Below are 21891 nucleotides of genomic sequence, written 5' to 3'. Positions count from 1 at the left end.
GAATGAACATGTTTGTATTAACTGCATTTACTTGGTACAATGGTTGCATGCAAGAGGGCCTAGTGTTGCAGCACCTTAGTTAGTTAATATTGGGATTTTTGCGCACACCTTCCTGTGATGTCACTTCCTCTAATGCCGGACGCCACCTCTGGTGTCCAACCCAGGCTCTCACCCTCCAAGCAGTTGCGAAAGGTTGAGATCTATGGGAATACATCCTGCCTCTAGCATCCCTGCCCGGGTCACAGCTGCATGGGAATACATCCTGCATCTAGCATTGCTGCCTGGGTCGCAGCTGCATGGGAATACATCCTGCATCTAGCATTGCTGCCCGGGTCGCAGCTGTATGGGAATACATCCTGCCTCTACCATTGCTGCCCGGGTCGCAGCTGCATGGGAATACATCCTGCCTCTAGCATTGCTGCCTGGGTCGCAGCTGTATGGGAATACATACTGCCTCTAGCATTGCTGCCTGGGTCGCAGCTGCATGAGAATACATCCCGCCACTAGCATTGCTGCCTGGGCCGCAGCTGCATGGGAATACATCCCGCCTCTGGCATTGATGCCTGGGCCGCAGCTGCATGGAAATATATCCTGCCTCTAGCATTGCTGCCTGGGTCGCAGCTGCATGGGAATACATCCTGCCTGTAGCATTGCTGCCTGGGTCGCAGCTGCATGAAAATACATCCTGCCTGTAGCATTGCTGCCTGGGTCGCAGCTGCATGGGAATGCATCCTGCCTCTAGCATTGCTGCCTGGGTCGCAGCTGCATGGGAATACATCCTGCCTCTAGCATCGCTGCTTGGTCACAGCTGAATGGGAATACATCCTGCCTCTAGCATTGCTGCCTGGGACGCAGCTGCATGGGAATACATCCCGCCTCTAGCATTGCTGCCTGGGTCGCAGCTGCATGGGAATACATCCTGCCTCTAGCTTTGCTGCCTGGGTCACAGCTGCATGGGAATACACCTTGCCTAAAGCATTGCTGCCTGGGTCACAGCTGCATGGGAATACATCCTGCCTCTAGCATTGTTGCCCTGGTCGCAGCTGCATGGGAATACATCCCGCCTCTAGCATTGCTGCCTGGGTCGCAGCTGCATGGGAATACATCCTGCCTCTAGCATTGCTGCCTGGGTCTGAGCTGCATGGGAATACATCCCGCCTCTAGCACTGCTGCCTGGGTCGCAGCTGCATGGGAATGCATCCCGCCACTAGCATTGCTGCCTGGGAATGCATCCCGCCTCTAGCATTGCTGCCTGGGAATGCATCCTGCCTCTAGCATTGCTGCCTGGGTCGCAGCTGCATGGGAATACATCCTGCCTCTAGCATTGCTGCCTGGGTCGCAGCTGCATGGGAATACATCCTGCCTCTAGCATCGCTGCCTGGGTCGCAGCTGAATGGGAATACATCCTGCCTCTAGCATTGCTGCCTGGGACGCAGCTGCATGGGAATACATCCCGCCTCTAGCATTGCTGCCTGGGTCGCAGCTGCATGGGAATACATCCTGCCTCTAGCTTTGCTGCCTGGGTCACAGCTGCATGGGAATGCATCCCGCCTCTAGCATTGCTGCCTGGGAATGCATCCTGCCTCTAGCATTGCTGCCTGGGTCGCAGCTGCATGGGAATACATCCTGCCTCTAGCATTGCTGCCTGGGTCGCAGCTGCATGGGAATACATCCTGCCTCTAGCATCGCTGCCTGGGTCGCAGCTGAATGGGAATACATCCTGCCTCTAGCATTGCTGCCTGGGACGCAGCTGCATGGGAATACATCCCGCCTCTAGCATTGCTGCCTGGGTCGCAGCTGCATGGGAATACATCCTGCCTCTAGCTTTGCTGCCTGGGTCGCAGCTGCATGAGAATACATTCCGCCACTAGCATTGCTGCCTGGGCCGCAGCTGCATGGGAATACATCCCGCCTCTGGCATTGCTGCCTGGGCCGCAGCTGCATGGAAATATATCCTGCCACTAGCATTGCTGCCTGGGTCGCAGCTGCATGGGAATACATCCTGCCTGTAGCATTGCTGTCTGGGTCGCAGCTGCATGAAAATACATCCTGCCTCTAGCATTGCTGCCTGGGTCGCAGCTGCATGGGAATGCATCCTGCCTCTAGCATTGCTGCCTGGGAATGCATCCTGCCTGTAGCATTGCTGCCTGGGTCGCAGCTGCATGGGAATACATCCTGCCTCTAGCATTGCTGCCTGGGTCGCAGCTGCATGGGAATACATCCTGCCTCTAGCATCGCTGCCTGGGTCGCAGCTGAATGGGAATACATCCTGCCTCTAGCATTGCTGCCTGGGACGCAGCTGCATGGGAATACATCCCGCCTCTAGCATTGCTGCCTGGGTCGCAGCTGCATGGGAATACATCCTGCCTCTAGCTTTTCTGCCTGGGTCACAGCTGCATGGGAATACACCTTGCCTAAAGCATTGCTGCCTGGGTCACAGCTGCATGGGAATACATCCTGCCTCTAGCATTGTTGCCCTGGTCGCAGCTGCATGGGAATACATCCCGCCTCTAGCATTGCTGCCTGGGTCGCAGCTGCATGGGAATACATCCTGCCTCTAGCATTGCTGCCTGGGTCTGAGCTGCATGGGAATACATCCCGCCTCTAGCACTGCTGCCTGGGTCGCAGCTGCATGGGAATGCATCCCGCCACTAGCATTGCTGCCTGGGAATGCATCCCGCCTCTAGCATTGCTGCCTGGGAATGCATCCTGCCTGTAGCATTGCTGCCTGGGTCGCAGCTGCATAGGAATACATCCCGCCTCTAGCATTGCTGCCTGGGTCACAGCTGCATGGGAATGCATCCCGCCTCTAGCATTGCTGCCTGGGAATGCATCCTGCCTCTAGCATTGCTGCCTGGGTCGCAGCTGCATGGGAATACATCCTGCCTCTAGCATTGCTGCCTGGGTCGCAGCTGCATGGGAATACATCCTGCCTCTAGCATCGCTGCCTGGGTCGCAGCTGAATGGGAATACATACTGCCTCTAGCATTGCTGCCTGGGACGCAGCTGCATGGGAATACATCCCGCCTCTAGCATTGCTGCCTGGGTCGCAGCTGCATGGGAATACATCCTGCCTCTAGCTTTGCTGCCTGGGTCACAGCTGCATGGGAATGCCTCCCGCCTCTAGCATTGCTGCCTGGGAATGCATCCTGCCTCTAGCATTGCTGCCTGGGTCGCAGCTGCATGGGGAATACATCCTGCCTCTAGCATTGCTGCCTGGGTCGCAGCTGCATGGGAATACATCCTGCCTCTAGCATCGCTGCCTGGGTCGCAGCTGAATGGGAATACATCCTGCCTCTAGCATTGCTGCCTGGGTCTGAGCTGCATGGGAATACATCCCGCCTCTAGCACTGCTGCCTGGGTCGCAGCTGCATGGGAATGCATCCCGCCACTAGCATTGCTGCCTGGGAATGCATCCCGCCTCTAGCATTGCTGCCTGGGAATGCATCCTGCCTCTAGCATTGCTGCCTGGGTCGCAGCTGCATGGGAATACATCCTGCCTCTAGCATTGCTGCCTGGGTCGCAGCTGCATGGGAATACATCCTGCCTCTAGCATCGCTGCCTGGGTCGCAGCTGAATGGGAATACATCCTGCCTCTAGCATTGCTGCCTGGGACGCAGCTGCATGGGAATACATCCCGCCTCTAGCATTGCTGCCTGGGTCGCAGCTGCATGGGAATACATCCTGCCTCTAGCTTTGCTGCCTGGGTCACAGCTGCATGGGAATGCATCCCGCCTCTAGCATTGCTGCCTGGGAATGCATCCTGCCTCTAGCATTGCTGCCTGGGTCGCAGCTGCATGGGAATACATCCTGCCTCTAGCATTGCTGCCTGGGTCGCAGCTGCATGGGAATACATCCTGCCTCTAGCATCGCTGCCTGGGTCGCAGCTGAATGGGAATACATCCTGCCTCTAGCATTGCTGCCTGGGACGCAGCTGCATGGGAATACATCCCGCCTCTAGCATTGCTGCCTGGGTCGCAGCTGCATGGGAATACATCCTGCCTCTAGCTTTGCTGCCTGGGTCGCAGCTGCATGAGAATACATTCCGCCACTAGCATTGCTGCCTGGGCCGCAGCTGCATGGGAATACATCCCGCCTCTGGCATTGCTGCCTGGGCCGCAGCTGCATGGAAATATATCCTGCCTCTAGCATTGCTGCCTGGGTCGCAGCTGCATGGGAATACATCCTGCCTGTAGCATTGCTGTCTGGGTCGCAGCTGCATGAAAATACATCCTGCCTCTAGCATTGCTGCCTGGGTCGCAGCTGCATGGGAATGCATCCTGCCTCTAGCATTGCTGCCTGGGAATGCATCCTGCCTGTAGCATTGCTGCCTGGGTCGCAGCTGCATGGGAATACATCCTGCCTGTAGCATTGCTGCCTGGGTCGCAGCTGCATGGGAATACATCCTGCCTCTAGCATTGCTGCCTGGGTCGCAGCTGAATGGGAATACATCCTGCCTCTAGCATTGCTGCCTGGGACGCAGCTGCATGGGAATACATCCCGCCTCTAGCATTGCTGCCTGGGTCGCAGCTGCATGGGAATACATCCTGCCTCTAGCTTTGCTGCCTAGGTCACAGCTGCATGGGAATACACCTTGCCTAAAGCATTGCTGCCTGGGTCACAGCTGCATGGGAATACATCCTGCCTCTAGCATTGTTGCCCTGGTCGCAGCTGCATGGGAATACATCCCGCCTCTAGCATTGCTGCCTGGGTCGCAGCTGCATGGGAATACATCCTGCCTCTAGCATTGCTGCCTGGGTCTGAGCTGCATGGGAATACATCCCGCCTCTAGCACTGCTGCCTGGGTCGCAGCTGCATGGGAATGCATCCCGCCACTAGCATTGCTGCCTGGGAATGCATCCCGCCTCTAGCATTGCTGCCTGGGAATGCATCCTGCCTGTAGCATTGCTGCCTGGGTCGCAGCTGCATAGGAATACATCCCGCCTCTAGCATTGCTGCCTGGGTCACAGCTGCATGGGAATGCATCCCGCCTCTAGCATTGCTGCCTGGGAATGCATCCTGCCTCTAGCATTGCTGCCTGGGTCGCAGCTGCATGGGAATACATCCTGCCTCTAGCATTGCTGCCTGGGTCGCAGCTGCATGGGAATAAATCCTGCCTCTAGCATTGCTGCCTGGGTCGCAGCTGCATGGGAATAAATCCTGCCTCTAGCATCGCTGCCTGGGTCGCAGCTGCATGGGAATACATCCCGCCTCTAGCATTGCTGCCTGGGTCGCAGCTGCATGGGAATACATCCTGCCTCTAGCTTTGCTGCCTGGGTCACAGCTGCATGGGAATACACCTTGCCTCTAGCATTGCTGCCTGGGTCACAGCTGCATGGGAATACATCCTGCCTCTAGCAGTGTTGCCCTGGTCGCAGCTGCATGGGAATACATCCCGCCTCTAGCATTGCTGCCTGGGTCGCAGCTACATGGGAATACATCCTGCCTCTGGCATTGCTGCCTGGGTCGCAGCTGCATGGGAATACATCCTGCCTCTAGCATTGCTGCCTGGGTCTGAGCTGCATGGGAATACATCCCGCCTCTAGCACTGCTGCCTGGGTCGCAGCTGCATGGGAATAAATCTGCCTCTGGCATCGCTGCCTTGGTCGCAGCTGCATCCCGCCTCTAGCATTGCTGCATGGGTCACAGCTGCATCCTGCCTCTAGCATTGCTGCCTGGGTCGCAGCTGCATGGGAATACATCCTGCCTCTAGCATTGCTGCCTGGGTCGCAGCTGCATGGGAATGCATCCCGCCTCTAGCATTGCTGCCCGGGTCGCAGCTGCATGGGAATACATCCCGCCTCTAGCATCGCTGCCTGGGTCGCAGCTGCATGGGAATACATCCCGCCTCTAGCACTGCTGCCTGGGTCGCAGCTGCATGGGAATACATCTGCCTCTGGCATCGCTGCCTGGGTTGCAGCTGCATCCCGCCTCTAGCATTGCTGCATGGGTCACAGCTGCATCCTGCCTCTAGCATTGCTGCCTGGGTCGCAGCTGCATGGGAATACATCCCACCTCTAGCACTGCTGCCTGGGTCGCAGCTGCATGGGAATACATCTGCCTCTGGCATCGCTGCCTGGGTCGCAGCTGCATCCCGCCTCTAGCATTGCTGCATGGGTCACAGCTGCATCCCGCCTCTAGCATTGCTGCCCGGGTCGCAGCTGCATGGAATACATCCCGCCTCTAGCATCGCTGCCTGGGTCGCAGCTGCATGGGAATACATCCTGCCTCTAGCTTTGCTGCCTGGGTCACAGCTGCATGGGAATACACCTTGCCTCTAGCATTGCTGCCTGGGTCACAGCTGCATGGGAATACATCCTGCCTCTAGCAGTGTTGCCCTGGTCGCAGCTGCATGGGAATACATCCCGCCTCTAGCATTGCTGCCTGGGTCGCAGCTACATGGGAATACATCCTGCCTCTGGCATTGCTGCCTGGGCCGCAGCTGCATGGAAATACATCCCGCCTCTAGCATTGCTGCCTGGTTCGCAGCTGCATGGGAATACATCCCGCCTCTAGCACTGCTGCCTGGGTCGCAGCTGCATGGGAATGCATCCCGCCTCTAGCACTGCTGCCTGGGTCGCAGCTGCATGGGAATACATCTGCCTCTGGCATCGCTGCCTGGGTTGCAGCTGCATCCCGCCTCTAGCATTGCTGCATGGGTCACAGCTGCATCCTGCCTCTAGCATTGCTGCCTGGGTCGCAGCTGCATGGGAATACATCCCACCTCTAGCACTGCTGCCTGGGTCGCAGCTGCATGGGAATACATCTGCCTCTGGCATCGCTGCCTGGGTCGCAGCTGCATCCCGCCTCTAGCATTGCTGCATGGGTCACAGCTGCATCCCGCCTCTAGCATTGCTGCCCGGGTCGCAGCTGCATGGAATACATCCCGCCTCTAGCATCGCTGCCTGGGTCGCAGCTGCATGGGAATACATCCCGCCTCTAGCACTGCTGCCTGGGTCGCAGCTGCATGGGAATACATCTGCCTCTGGCATCGCTGCCTGGGTCGCAGCTGCATCCCGCCTCTAGCATTGCTGCATGGGTCGCAGCTGCATCCTGCCTCTAGCATTGCTGCCCGGGTCGCAGCTGCATGGGAATACATCCTGCCTCTGGCATTGTTGACAGGGTCGCAGCTGCATGGGAATACATCCCGCCTCTAGCATTGCTGCCCGGGTTGCAGCTGCATGGCAATACATCCCGCCTCTAGCATCACTGCCTGGGTCGCAGCTGCATGGAAATACATCCCGCCTCTAGCATTGCTGCCTGGTTCGCAGCTGCATGGGAATACATCCCGCCTCTAGCATCGCTGCCTGGGTCGCAGCTGTATGGGAATATATCCCGCCTCTAGCATCGCTGCCTGGGTCGCAGCTGCATGGGAATACATCCCGCCTCTAGCACTGCTGCCTGGGTCGCAGCTGCATGGGAATAAATCTGCCTCTAGCATCGCTGCCTGGGTCGCAGCTGCATGGGAATACATCTGCCTCTGGCATCGCTGCCTGAGTCGCAGCTGCATCCTGCCTCTAGCATTGCTGCCTGGTTCGCAGCTGCATGGGAATACATCCCGCCTCTAGCATCGCTGCCTGGGTCGCAGCTGCATGGGAATACATCCCGCCTCTAGCATCGCTGCCTGGGTCGCAGCTGCATGGGAATACATCCCGCCTCTAGCACTGCTGCCTGGGTCGCAGCTGCATGGGAATAAATCTGCCTCTGGCATCGCTGCCTGGGTCGCAGCTGCATCCCGCCTCTAGCATTGCTGCATGGGTCGCAGCTGCATCCTGCCTCTAGCATTGCTGCCCGGGTCGCAGCTGCATGGGAATACATCCCGCCTCTAGCATCGCTGCCTGGGTCGCAGCTGCATGGGAATACATCCTGCCTCTAGCAGTGTTGCCCTGGTCGCAGCTGCATGGGAATACATCCCGCCTCTAGCATTGCTGCCTGGGTCGCAGCTGCATGGAAATACATCCTGCCTCTGGCATTGCTGCCTGGGTCGCAGCTGCATGGGAATACATCCTGCCTCTAGCATTGCTGCCTGGGTCTGAGCTGCATGGGAATACATCCCGCCTCTAGCACTGCTGCCTGGGTCGCAGCTGCATGGGAATACATCTGCCTCTGGCATCGCTGCCTGGGTCGCAGCTGCATCCCGCCTCTAGCATTGCTGCATGGGTCGCAGCTGCATCCTGCCTCTAGCATTGCTGACTGGGTCGCAGCTGCATGGGAATACATCAGCATTGCTGCCTGGGTCACAGCTGCATGGAAATGCATTCCGCCTCTAGCATTGCTGCCCGGGTCGCAGCTGCATGGGAATACATCCCGCCTCTAGCATTGCTGCCTGGTTCGCAGCGGCATGGGAATACATCCCGCCTCTAGCATCGCTGCCTGGGTCGCAGCTGCATGGGAATACATCCCGCCTCTAGCACTGCTGCCTGGGTCGCAGCTGCATGGGAATACATCTGCCTCTGGCATTGCTGCCTGGGTCGCAGCTGCATCCCGCCGCTAGCATTGCTGCATGGGTCGCAGCTGCATCCTGCCTCTAGCATTGCTGCCCGGGTCGCAGCTGCATCCTGCCTCTAGCATTGCTGCCCGGGTCGCAGCTGCATGGAATACATCCCGCCTCTAGCATCGCTGCCTGGGTCGCAGCTGCATGGGAATACATCCCACCTCTAGCACTGCTGCCTGGGTCGCAGCTGCATGGGAATACATCTGCCTCTGCCATCGCTGCCTGGGTCGCAGCTGCATCCCGCCTCTAGCATTGCTGCATGGGTCGCAGCTGCATCCTGCCTCTAGCATTGCTGCCCGGGTCGCAGCTGCATGGGAATACATCCTGCCTCTGGCATTGTTGACAGGGTCGCAGCTGCATGGGAATACATCCCGCCTCTAGCATTGCTGCCCGGGTTGCAGCTGCATGGCAATACATCCCGCCTCTAGCATCACTGCCTGGGTCGCAGCTGCATGGAAATACATCCCGCCTCTAGCATTGCTGCCTGGTTCGCAGCTGCATGGGAATACATCCCGCCTCTAGCACTGCTGCCTGGGTCGCAGCTGCATGGGAATGCATCCCGCCACTAGCATTGCTGCCTGGGAATGCATCCCGCCTCTAGCATTGCTGCCTGGGAATACATCCCGCCTCTAGCATCGCTGCCTGGGTCGCAGCTGTATGGGAATATATCCCGCCTCTAGCACTGCTGCCTGGGTCGCAGCTCTATGGGGATAGATCCTGCCTCTAGCATCGCTGCCTGGGTCGCAGCTGCATGGGAATAGATCTGCCTCTGGCATCGCTGCCTGGGTCGCAGCTGCATCCTGCCTCTAGCATTGCTGCCTGGTTCGCAGCTGCATGGGAATACATCCCTCCTCTAGCATCGCTGCCTGGGTCGCAGCTGCATGGGAATACATCCCGCCTCTAGCATCGCTGCCTGGGTCGCAGCTGCATGGGAATACATCCCGCCTCTAGCACTGCTGCCTGGGTCGCAGCTGCATGGGAATAAATCTGCCTCTGGCATCGCTGCCTGGGTCGCAGCTGCATCCCGCCTCTAGCATTGCTGCATGGGTCGCAGCTGCATCCTGCCTCTAGCATTGCTGCCCGGGTCGCAGCTGCATGGGAATACATCCCACCTCTAGCATCGCTGCCTGGGTCGCAGCTGCATGGGAATACATCCTGCCTCTAGCAGTGTTGCCCTGGTCGCAGCTGCATGGGAATACATCCCGCCTCTAGCATTGCTGCCTGGGTCGCAGCTGCATGGAAATACATCCTGCCTCTGGCATTGCTGCCTGGGTCGCAGCTGCATGGGAATACATCCTGCCTCTAGCATTGCTGCCTGGGTCTGAGCTGCATGGGAATACATCCCGCCTCTAGCACTGCTGCCTGGGTCGCAGCTGCATGGGAATACATCTGCCTCTGGCATCGCTGCCTGGGTCGCAGCTGCATCCCGCCTCTAGCATTGCTGCATGGGTCGCAGCTGCATCCTGCCTCTAGCATTGCTGACTGGGTCGCAGCTGCATGGGAATACATCAGCATTGCTGCCTGGGTCACAGCTGCATGGAAATGCATTCCGCCTCTAGCATTGCTGCCCGGGTCGCAGCTGCATGGGAATACATCCCGCCTCTAGCATTGCTGCCTGGTTCGCAGCGGCATGGGAATACATCCCGCCTCTAGCATCGCTGCCTGGGTCGCAGCTGCATGGGAATACATCCCGCCTCTAGCACTGCTGCCTGGGTCGCAGCTGCATAGGAATACATCTGCCTCTGGCATTGCTGCCTGGGTCGCAGCTGCATCCCGCCTCTAGCATTGCTGCATGGGTCGCAGCTGCATCCTGCCTCTAGCATTGCTGCCCGGGTCGGACGCACAATTTGTGACCACACACCATTTGCACAATAAAGTGGCACAAAATAAAGAAGCTAAACGTGAGGCAAATGTGCTTCAAGGTGCTATGCAATGTTAAATGCATAACTCTGGACAGTGCTCCGAAGCACCTCTACAACTCACGGCGCTTGAAAACACACCAACAAAAAGAAGACATTATAGGAAAATCCCATTATGGAAAAATGTGCTTGAAAAAATTGGTTGAAACTGTATTTTAAAAGCTTTCTGCAGGGGGAACCCCTCGAAATCCTCCCCCTTACAGGGATTGCTCTTGCCTACTCGGTGTAATAGAGGGGGGGGGGGGGCTCTTCTAAAGCATTTTCCAAGGTCTCTTTTTGTTCCAAGGCCACACCAGTGCCTGCTCTACTGAGGACACGCCCACCCAGCTTGATAGGCATGTCCCACAGCCAGTAAAGACCTCACGCTCCTCCAGGGTGTATAAGGAAGGAGAAGTGACTGACACGCCCCCTTCATGGGCTTTGATGAGAAACGAAACTTAACATCACTTTTTTTTTTTTTTGCATCTGAGCAGGAACATGGCCGCAGCCGCCCAGCTCCAGAGCCTGAAGGAGGAGGCCACCTGCTCCATATGCCTGGAATACTTCACAGAGCCGGTGTCTGTGGAGTGTGGACATGCCTTCTGCCTGTCCTGCATCACTCAGTGCTGGGAGGGACTGGAGGCAAACTTCCCCTGCCCTCAGTGCAGGGAAACCTCACAGAGCAAAACCCTCCGACCCAACTGGCTAGTGGCAAACATGGTGGAAATGTTAAAACAGCTTCACGCCTCCAGCAACACCCCCCAAGAGGAGAACCTGTGCAGAGAACACGAAGAGAAACTGAAACTCTTCTGCGAGGATGACCAGAGACCCATCTGTGTGGTGTGCAGCATGTCACGTGATCATAAGCCTCACACAGTGCTCCCCATTTCCGAGGCTGCACAGGAGTACAAGGTATGTGTGCTGTAGCCTGTAGGCCAGGGACATGGGTGGGTTCTCTGCACAGTGCTCCTCATTCCAGCGCCTGTCCAGGAGTACAAGGTGTATGTGTGTTATAGGGACATGGGTGTGTTCTAATACAGTGCTCCCCATTCCAAAGGCTGCCCAGGAGTACCAGGTATGTGGGCTATGGGGACATGGAGGGGGATGGGTTCTTACACAGTCCTCCCCCTTCCAGCGGCTGTGCAAGATTACAAGGTATGTGTGCTGTATGTCTGCGTAGTTTGGACTATAGCTCTGGGGTGAAAGGAGGCCGTGCATAATGCTTCCCATTACAAACTCTAGCGTCCAGGATTACACAGTATGTGTGCTGTATGTAGGTCAAGGAGAATAGTGGGGGGTCAGCCTCCCAGAGGAAGATGGGTAACGTTGTGGATGTGATGGCACGTGCAGCTGCACAGTGAAGAGAACCACACACCTGAGTGTGTGCCAGGTATCTCTGCAGCATAGAGCTCACACAGTGTGTCCTATAAAGAAGGGCCGAAGAGCACACTGTGTGTGACATGACTGGTGACAAAAGGCACCCTCCCTGCGCCCTCATAAGGGTGCCCAGGAGCACAAGTAGAGTAGGTAAAGGGGCAGGAATCAAAGTGTCTGTCCAAAGTACCACGGTGTGCATTAGACGGGTCTGTGACCTTAGGGTGCACGCTGTTTGTCCAATTTAGGAGGCAGCCTAAGGGCACACTATGTATATTATGTGAAGGGTCTGAGCTCACAAAGGTCACACCTTGTGTCGTCTATAGTAAGATACTCAAGAGCACACGATGTTCATGTGGCAAGCTTGGGACCAAAGGGGTGCCACAGAATGAGGCTGACCAAATGTACAAATTGCATATGTGACCAGACAGGAACCACATGTCCCACGATGCCCCCGCACCCAGAGAGTACACATGCCATGGATAGAACCTAAGGTGCTGGGTGGAGAATGCCCAAGAGTGCACGTGATGAATGTTGCATGTCTTGGGATCCTAAGGCTCCTGGTGAGTGGAGGCTGCCCAAGAGTACATGGGGTGTATGTGGCAAGTCTTGGGAGCATATTTCTCATAATGAGTAAAGTCTGCCACAGAGTACAGAGGGTGTAAGTGGCATGTCTTGGGACCCTAAATCTCCTACTGCGTTCCAGGCTGCCCAACAGTACAATGGTGTGTGTGGCATGTTTGGGACCTTGCATCTCATACTGTGTTGGGGCTGCCACCGAGTACAGGGTGTGTGGGTGGTATGTCTTGGTCAGTAATACACTGCATGGCTGCTGCTATTCCCCATTATGGAATCCCACAGGACATGCAGTAATTCTGCATGGACAGTTGCTGCAGCTTTACATGCCAGTATTAACTCCATGTCAAAACATCAGATTTTTGGTGTGGGTTCCAAACCCATAAACTGGCGAAGCGGTGTCCTGACTTCTAATGAGGCCCTTCTTTTAAGGAAATACATAAATGGAGGTTGTTCCCCAATTAACCCCTAAAATCTCACTTCTTTTGACTGCAGCCCCTCTTCTGATTCCATACCTTTTTCCCCACTGCAGCCCCCACTGTCCCCCTCTTCATCCAATGGTGAGCCCTGGGGCAATGGACCCAGCCCTGGGACGCAGCCTCTTCACATGCGAGGCTGGTGCTACTCGACTGCACCCCCCCACTCCCTCCACTTCATCCAATGGCGCGCTCTCTGCAGATGGGCAATGGTTGGACCCAGCCCTGGGGCGCAGCCCCATCACATGCGAAGCTGGTGCTACTCGACTGCAGCCCCCCACCCACCCCCCACTTCATCCAATGGCGAGCTCTCTGCAGATGGGCAATGGTTGGACCCAGCCCTGGGGCACAGCCTCATCACATGCGAGGCAGGTGCTACTCGACTGCAGCCCCCCACACCCCCCACTTCATCCAATGGCGAGCTCTCTGCAGATGGGCAATGGTTGGACCCAGCCCTGGGGCACAGCCCCATCACATGCGAGGCTGGTGCTACTCGACTGCTGCCCCCCACTTCATCCAATGGCGAGCTCTCTGCAGATGGGCAATGGTTGGACCCAGCCCTGGGACGCAGCCCCCCACTTCACCCAATGGCGAGCTCTCTGCAGATGGGCAATGGTTGGACCCAGCCCTGGGGCGCAATCCTATCACATGCGAGGCTGGTGCTGCTCGACTGCAGCCCCCACTTCACCCAATGGCGAGCTCTCTGCAGATGGGCAGTGGTAGGTCCCAGCCCTGGTGCGCAGCCCCATCACATGCGAGGCTGGTGCTGCCCGACTGAAGCCCCCCACTTCACCCAATGGCAAGCTCTCTGCAGATGGGCAATGGTTGGACCCAGTCCTGGGGTGCAGCCCCATCACATGCGAGGCTGGTGCTACTCGACTGCAGCCCCCCCACTCCACCCACTTCATCCAATGGCGAGCTCTCTGCAGATGGGCAATGGTTGGACTCAGCTCTGGGGTGCAGCCCCATCACATGCGAGGCTGGTGCTTCTCGACTGCACCCCCCCACAACCCCCACTTCATCCAATGGCGAGCTCTCTGCAGATGGGCAATGGTTGGACCCAGTCCTGGGGCGCAGCCCCATCACATGCGAGGCTGGTGCTACTCGACTGCTGCCCCCCACTTCATCCAATGGCGAGCTCTCTGCAGATAGGCAATGGTTGGACTCAGCCCTGGGGCGCAGCCCCCCACTTCACCCAATGGCGAGCTCTCTGCAGATGGGCAATGGTTGGACCCAGCCATGGGGCGCAGCCCCATCACATGCGAGGCTGGTGCTACTCCACTGCAGCCCCCCACTCACCCCTCTTCATCCAATGGCGAGCTCTCTGCAGATGGGCAATGGTTGGACCCAGCCCTGGGGCGCAGCCCCTCACTTCACCCAATGGCGAGCTCTCTGCAGATGGGCAATGGTTGGATCCAGCCCTGGGGCACAGCCTCACCACATGGGAGGCTGGTGCTGCTCGACTGAAGTCCCCACTTCATCCAATGGCGAGCTCCCTGCAGATGGGCAATGGTTGGACTCAGCCCTGGGGCGCAGTCCTATCACATGCGAGGCTGGTGCTACTCGACTGCAGCTCCCACTTCACCCAATGGCGAGCTCTCTGCAGATGGGCAATGGTTGGACCAGGCCCTGGGGCGGAGTCCCATCACATGCGAGGCTGGTGCTGCTCGACTGTAGCCTCCACTGCCCCCCCACTTCACCCAATGGCGAGCACTCTGCAGATGGGCAATGGACCCAGCCCTGGGGCACAATCCCATCACATGCAAGGCTGGTGCTGCTCGACTGCAGCCCCCACTTCACCCAATGGCGAGCTCTCTGCAGATGAGCAATGGACCCAGCCCTGGGGCACAATCCCATCACATGCAAGGCTGGTACTGCTCGACTGCAGCCCCCACTTCACCCAATGGCGAGCTCTCTGCAGATGGGTAATGGTTGGACCCAGCCCTGGGGCGCAGCCCCATCACATGCGAGGCTGGTGCTACTCGACTGCAGCCCCCCACTTCACCCAATGGCGAGCTCTCTGCAGATGGGCAATGGCTGGACACAGCCCTGGGGCGCAGCCCTATCACATGCGAGGCTGGTGCTGCTCGACTGCACCCCCCCACTTCACCCAATGGCAAGCCCTCTGCAGATGGGCAATGGCTGGACCAGGCCCTAGGGCGCAGCCCCATCACATGGGAGGCTGGTGCTGCTCGACTGCAGCCTCCAATTCACCCAATGGCGAGCTCTCTGCAGATGGGCAATGGTTGGACCCAGCCCTGGGGCGCAGCCCCATCACATGCGAGGCTGGTGCTGCTCGACTGCAGCCCCCCACTTCACCCAATGGCGAGCTCTCTGCAGATGGGCAATGGTTGCACCCAGCCCTGGGGCGCAGCCCCATCACCCAATGGCGAGCTCTCTGCAGATGGGCAATGGTTGCACCCAGCCCTGGGGCGCAGCCCCATCACATGCGAGGCTGGTGCTACTCGACTGCAGCCCCCCTGGGTTGCATTTTCACAATAACTCATAGTTAATGTTAAGGTTTCTGCTTAACCTTTACTCTCTGATCAGTGCAATGCACGTAACGTGGAATGCCCCCAGCATGTGACCTCACACATGACCTCACGTGTGGATATCCCAAGCCTCCCTTGGGTGCTCCTGCTGATGGTGCAATTTCCGGGACCATAAGTCTCCCACTGTAGGAGGGTCTGCTGAGGAGAACTAGGTGTTTGTGGCAGCTCAAGGATCTCAAATCAGGTTACATATGTGTCGTGGGTGGTGTCAACATTCATATTTAATGGGGGAAGGGATATGAGGACCTCTGTGAGCAGAGTGTCTTCCAAGATGGATGAGCTGTGGATTCTCTATAGACTGTACATTAGCCTATGGGAGCAGCTAGAAGACTGAGGGTGCATTCTTTATAGACTGTACATTAGCCTATCGGGGCAGCCAGGAGTCTTCCGGAACATTCTTTATAGACTGTACATTAGCCTATCAGGGCAGCCAGGAGTCTTCCGGAACATTCTTTATAGACTGTACATTAGTGTATGGGACCAGCAAGTAGTCTGAGGGAGCATTCTTTATCAACTGTACATTAGCCTATGGGAGCAGCCAGGAGTCTGAGGGCTCATTTTGTATAGACCCCATTAGCCTGTGGGGGCAGCCAGGAGTCTGTGGGAGAATTCTATATAGACTGTACATTAGCCTATTGGAGCAGCTAGGAGTCTGATGGATAATTCTTTATAAACTACATTAGCCTATGGGGCAGTTAGGAGTCTGTGGGAGCATTCTTTATAGACTACAGTAGCCGATGGGGGCAGTCAGGAGTCTGTGGGAGCGTTCTTCATAGACTTTACATTAGCCTATGGGAGCAACAAGGAGGCTGAGGGAGCATTCTTTATAGACTGAACATTAGCCTATGGGAGCAGCATGGAGTCTGATGGATCATTCTTTATAGACCAGTGGTCTTCAAACCGTTTTGGCCTGGGCCCCCCTGAGCAAAATTTGGGCAGGCCGCCCCCCCCCCCCCCAAAATGTCAAATGGACAGTATGTACAAATGGCTATGAACTATTGCACCCCGTCACCGCACCCTACTCCCAGTATAGTTCCTGGGCTCCCCCACCTGCTTCCATCAGTCGCTGGGCCCCTCATCCCACTCCTACCCAGTTCCTGGGCTCTCCCCACCCCATCACAGACCCTGGGCTCTCCCCACCCTGCTCCCACCACTATCCCAGTGCTCCCGCCCTTCCTGCTCCCACCACAGTCCCTGGGCTCCCCCCACCCCTATCCCAACACAGTCCGAGGGCCAGTGGGAGCTGGTGTATTTTTTAAGTGGAGGACCATAAATATTTCCCACAAAAATGCCATAGCGACCGAGCGTAGCGAGGCAGCCCAAACCAATCAAGGGGGGATTCGGGGGGTTTTCCCCCCGTGAATTCTTTTTAAATAATGGGTTAAAATGTTGCACTTTAGAGCATACTTTTAAAAAAAGCCAAACAGTTTTCAATTGGCGCTGGGGGGCCAAGGGGGAAAGCATGATATTTTTGACTGGACATCTATAATAGATATCCAGTAAAAAATATCCCATCCCTGTCCCCTGGGCTCCACAGCGCCTCAGAAGGAGAGCTGGTTTTGGCAGGTGGGTAGGGGATTGTGCAAAAAAGGCATTTTTAAAACGCCTTTGTTGTACAACCCTACTCCCGCCCCCCCCACTAGCCCCCACTCGCCAAAATCAGCTCAACTGACCACACACACACGCACACGCACATTCTTACAAGCACCCATCACCATACACTCAATCATAACACAAGCATACATGCATCCATACAAATATTTAAATAAAAAATAAATGAACATAAACGTACCTTCTGCAGGGGCCTGCACATGGGTGCTGAAATGCCCTGCTCCAGTTTGCTCTGTCCGTATGTGTGAGGTGGCTCAGGAGCTCCTCCTCTCACATACAGACATGCTGTGCCCTAGCCAGCATTTCCAATGAGCTATGCAAGGCTTGCGAAGCAAAACGCCTCCAGCCTTGCATGGCTCAGTAAGCATGTATGGCTGGGGAACTGAACTGTCAAAGGGATACAGTTCAGCCAGCCCAGGAGCACTCCCTCAGCTGTAAAAAGCAGCCGAGGGAGTGCTCAGTGTTTCACTGGGCTGGCTCCTCGGCTCCTCCATAATGGGTGGGGGGGCCACTGGGTGGACGCCCCCTCGCCCATTATTTATTTTATTTTATTATTACATTTATTGTACGCCCAGACCCTGAGTTATCACGGCGTAGTTACAGACATGGGCAAATTACAATCTTGGTGATGAATACAGCACTCGGACAAAAGATACAATTTACATTTCTTACATTATATACACTGGTGAAACATTTATATACAGTGGAGTTGGCCTGGGATGTGATGTTCTTGGGAGCGACTAAAACTGGTTGAATAACCACGTTTGAAGTCGTTTTTTAAATTGCGGGAAGGATGTTTCATTCTTGATATTAGTAGGTAAGGCATTCCAGTGCCTGGGAGCTAGTACTTTGAAGCTGCTGCCTCCTGCTTTTTCTCTTTTATATCGCAGGATATCAAGGTTTTCCCTGTTGTTATATCTGAGGAGTCTAGTATGGGTTTTCTTGGTGACTGTGTTAAGCAGGTATTTAGGGGCTTTTGTTGGCAATGCATTTATGGGAAATACTGAGGGTTTTGAATAGTATTCTGGCTTTGATGGAGAGCCCGTGATTTTGTCTCCTAATATTGGAGATATGATCAGATTTTTTTATGCCTAATGCAGCTCGGCGGGCTTTATTCTGCATGAGTTGGAGTTTGGAAAGGTTAGTGTTGGAGGTGTCTAGGAACAGGACGTTACAATAGTCAAGTTTAGATAGTAAGAGCGCTCTTGCTAGTGTGATGCGATTTTCTGGTGTCAGGAATTTGCGACTGAGAGAGATAAATTTGGCTGTGTAGGAGGTAGAGGATGCTAGGGTGTTTACTTGCTTGGACATGGTAAGTGTCGTGTCAAGGTAAACCCCAAGTGTCTTTTCTTGTTTAAGTACTGGGATTGTGGTGCCATCAATGCAGAATGCTGAGTAAACAGGCTGTAGGGATGCTATCTTGGAGGATGATCCTAGTATGAGCAGCTCTGTTTTTTCATCATTGAGAGATAGACTGTTATTGGCCATCCAGTTTTGGATTATTGAGTAAATCTTATTGATAAGTATGGAGTCTTGCTCATGGCTTCCTGTTAGAGGGATAATGATTTGAGTGTCATCTGCGAAGTTGGTGTAGATGACACCCATGGCATCCAGTGCTGTGAAGAGCGGCTTGGTGTAGGCGTTGTACAGTGCGGGGAGAGGCAGGAGCCTTGAGGGACGCCTAATGGGACTGGTACGGCATCTGCTGCTTCTTTACCAATCTGTGGCCTGGTTGGATAGGTTAAAGTTGTTGTTTAGGGTGGCACAGAGTTTGTCATGGTCAACCAGGTCAAATGCTGCAGAAAGGTCGAGGAGCATTAGTAGGCAGAGTTTGCCCGATTCTCTGGTGGCATCCATTTGGATCTCCAGGTCGAGTAGGGCTGTTTCCGTGCTATGATTGGGGCGGAACCTTAATTGTCGGTCTGCTAGTAGTTGATGGTGTTCTAAATGATTTTGAATTTGGGAGTATGCTATTTTGTCGATGATTTTCAGGAGAAATGGGACGGTGGTTATGGGTCGGTAATTGGTAGGGATTGAGGGGTCCAGGGTCGGATTTTTGAGTTGGGGTGTTACCCAAGCTTTTTTAATGCTAGTGGGGACTGTGTGAGAGCTAAAGGATGCGTTGACAAATTCAGTTATGACTGGTGATAGGGTATGGGCGCAGAGTTTGACTAGATGGAAAGGGAATTGGTCTTCTTTGCAGTTGGAGGCTTTGAGTTTCATTATGGTGTCTAGTACCTCTTTGTTGGTGACTGGGGTGAATTGAAAGGGGGTGCCTGAGGGAGTGATGGGAATGTTTGAACCGTTAGTAGGAAGCGTTTTTTCGGCAAGGAGCCTTTTTTTACTGTAGATTTTCTTTTGTAGCAACAACATTTTGGAGGCTAGTGCATCTTGTATTGTGGTGCACCAGATTTTGCTGGAATTATGGGGTACTGTCAAGTGGCATGGGTTCTCAAGCTCTCTGAGAATGGAGAACAGTTCTTTGCTGTCAGAGTTAGCATTGGTTATACGCTTGTTAAGAGCGTTGGCTTTGTGAGAGATTATAGCTGATTTATATTTTTTGTTAGCTGTTATGAATGCCTTTGCTGATTCATTAGTGTTGGTTTTCCTATGTAGATGTTCAAGTGTTCTTTTAGTACGTCTAAGGGAGACTAGTTCTTCATCAAACCAGAAGCAGGAGCGTTTGTCAGGTTTCCGAGTTTTAGTGGTGATAGGTGCGAGTGCGTCAATAGTGCGGGTGAGACTTTGTTGATAGCAGTCTGCTAAGTAATCGGGATTGTTCGTATTGGGAGTGACATTAGCTAGGGCCAGGTGCAGGATGGGGGAAAGGTTGTCTGCTGTGAGTTTTGTGATATTTCTTGCTTCAAAGGTGTCTGGTGCTTTAGGGCTGGTGGGGTCGGTATTTTTGTAGTCCAAGGTGAAGGTGATGCTAAAGTGGTCTGACCATTCTAAGGGGAGGATGGACTCTATGGTGACTTGAGAGTTGAGGGAGAGGATCCAGTCTAGCGTTCTGCCTTTGGAATGAGCTGGTTCATATCTGACATAGCTGAGTGAAAGGAGGCAGCGTCCGTGTCAAGGGGGTTGCTGTACCCTAGATTGATATCCCCTAAAATGATGCATTTAGTCTTGGGTTTGATGAAGGGCGTAACCAGTAAAGGGATGTCTAAGATCGGGTGGCTGGTTTTGTTGGGTGACCTGTATACTATTAGGAAATTGGTAGTGGTTTTGGGGTTGGGGGAGAATTTGACTAGTAAGAGTTCATAGCCCTGAACTTGTTCCAATGGCACTCTCTGAATTTCAGCGAGGTTCTGTCTATTAGGGCAACTCCGCCTCCTTGGAGGTTGTTCCTATCTGTTCTAAGGCTACTGTACCCTGAGGGTAAGGCAATGGCTAGAAGGGGGCCTGCAGCAGGGTGTAACCATGTTTCGGTGACTGCTAGTATGTCAAGTTGTTGATCCACGATGAGGTCATGGATTTCTAGGGCATGTGCACCAAGAGATCGAGCATTGATGAGAGCGCCTCTGATCGTGGGGGAGGGCTAGATGGGGGGGGGGGGTGGTTACTAGGTTAGTGAGCAGAGTCAAGGTTTTGGAATCTGTGGATGGTGTGGTGTGTTTTTTGGAAAAGTCTTTGAGTGGTCTATTGGTTGGAGTGACCGTTGTTTTGGTACCAGTGTCTTTGGTTGCAGAGGGTTTGGGTACTTGGTGGTAGGAACTGGTTCTGGCTCTAAGTCTATTAAGTCTAGTGATCCCCATGGAGGGTATAGTTTGATGGATGGTTTTGTTGCAAGGGGTGGATGGTGTAGGATTGTGGCTAGGAGTGGTAGGACCACCTAGATTGGTGTCATTGGTACTAGCGATATTGTGTACACTTCTGGGGGGGAATGTGGGGAGGGATGGTAGAAATTATGGATGAGCCGCCAGGTTCGGACTGGCTTATAGGGCAATAATGCAATGCCCGTACCAAAAATGCAAAATGCTAGTGTAGGCCAGTCAAAACGGCCACTTTTTTGGCCAATGTGGGCCAGTTTGATAAGTTACTTAACTATGCAGCTGGTAGTTTTGACCATTGTTGCTGAATGAAAATTATTTAAATATCACGATTTGCTTAACAAAAAACACCCCCTTGGGTACTATTCAAACAGTCTGTGACTAAAGGAATGAATATCCATTTGCAACTGCGGGCTGCTTTTTCATTGGTGCGTGAGACAGTTTTATGGTCCAGTCCGACCATGTGAGCCGCCACTGCCCATTTCCTCTAATCTTAAAAAAAAAAAAAAAAAAAATGTTATAGACTATACATTAACCTGTGGGAGAAGCAAGCTAGGAGTCTGAGGGAGCATTCTTTATAGTCTGTACATTAGCCTATGGGAGCACCTAGGAGTCTGGAGGAGCATTCTTCATAGAATGTCCATTAGCCTATGGGAGCAGCAAGGAGTCTGAGGGAGCATTCTTTATAGACTGTCCATTAGCCTATGGGAGCACCTAGGAGTCTGAGGGAGCATTCTTTATAGACTGTCCATTAGCCTATGGGAGCACCTAGGAGTCTGAGGGAGCATACACTCTAGACTGTCCATTAGCCTATGGGAGCACCTAGAAGTCTGAGGGAGCATTCTTTATAGACTGTCCATTAGCCTATGGGAGCACCTAGGAGTCTGAGGGAGCATACACTCTAGACTGTCCATTAGCCTATGGGAGCACCTAGGAGTCTGAGGGAGCATTCTTTATAGACTGTCCCTTAGCCTATGGGGGAAGCTAGAAGTCTGAGGGAGCATTCTTTACGGACTCCATTAGCTTATGGGAGCACCTAGGAGTCTGAGGGAGCATACACTCTAGACTGTAAGTGTGCTTAAGAGAAAATACAGGGGGCTTTCTTCATAGACAATATACAGGTGTAGGGAACGAGCTAGG

At 54.6% G+C, this 21891-nt stretch overlaps 1 protein-coding gene across 3 annotated transcripts in view; it reads left to right on the top strand.

Moving 5' to 3' along the window:
• Nucleotides 1-21891, top strand: part of LOC138521874 (E3 ubiquitin-protein ligase TRIM39-like) — a 225539-nt gene that overhangs the window by 35924 nt on the left and 167724 nt on the right. For all 3 annotated transcript variants that reach the window (XM_069635029.1, XM_069635031.1, XM_069635028.1), the window contains exon 3: nucleotides 10887-11304. In XM_069635029.1, the coding sequence (XP_069491130.1) occupies nucleotides 10891-11304 (414 nt within the window). In that variant the 5' untranslated portion in view covers nucleotides 10887-10890. The remainder of the gene's footprint in view (nucleotides 1-10886; nucleotides 11305-21891) is intronic.

This window comes from Ambystoma mexicanum, chromosome 13, assembly GCF_040938575.1.
Source record: "Ambystoma mexicanum isolate Mex_15411 chromosome 13, UKY_AmexF1_1, whole genome shotgun sequence".
NCBI lineage: Eukaryota > Metazoa > Chordata > Amphibia > Caudata > Ambystomatidae > Ambystoma > Ambystoma mexicanum.
This window is presented reverse-complemented; position numbering and strand designations above follow the sequence as displayed.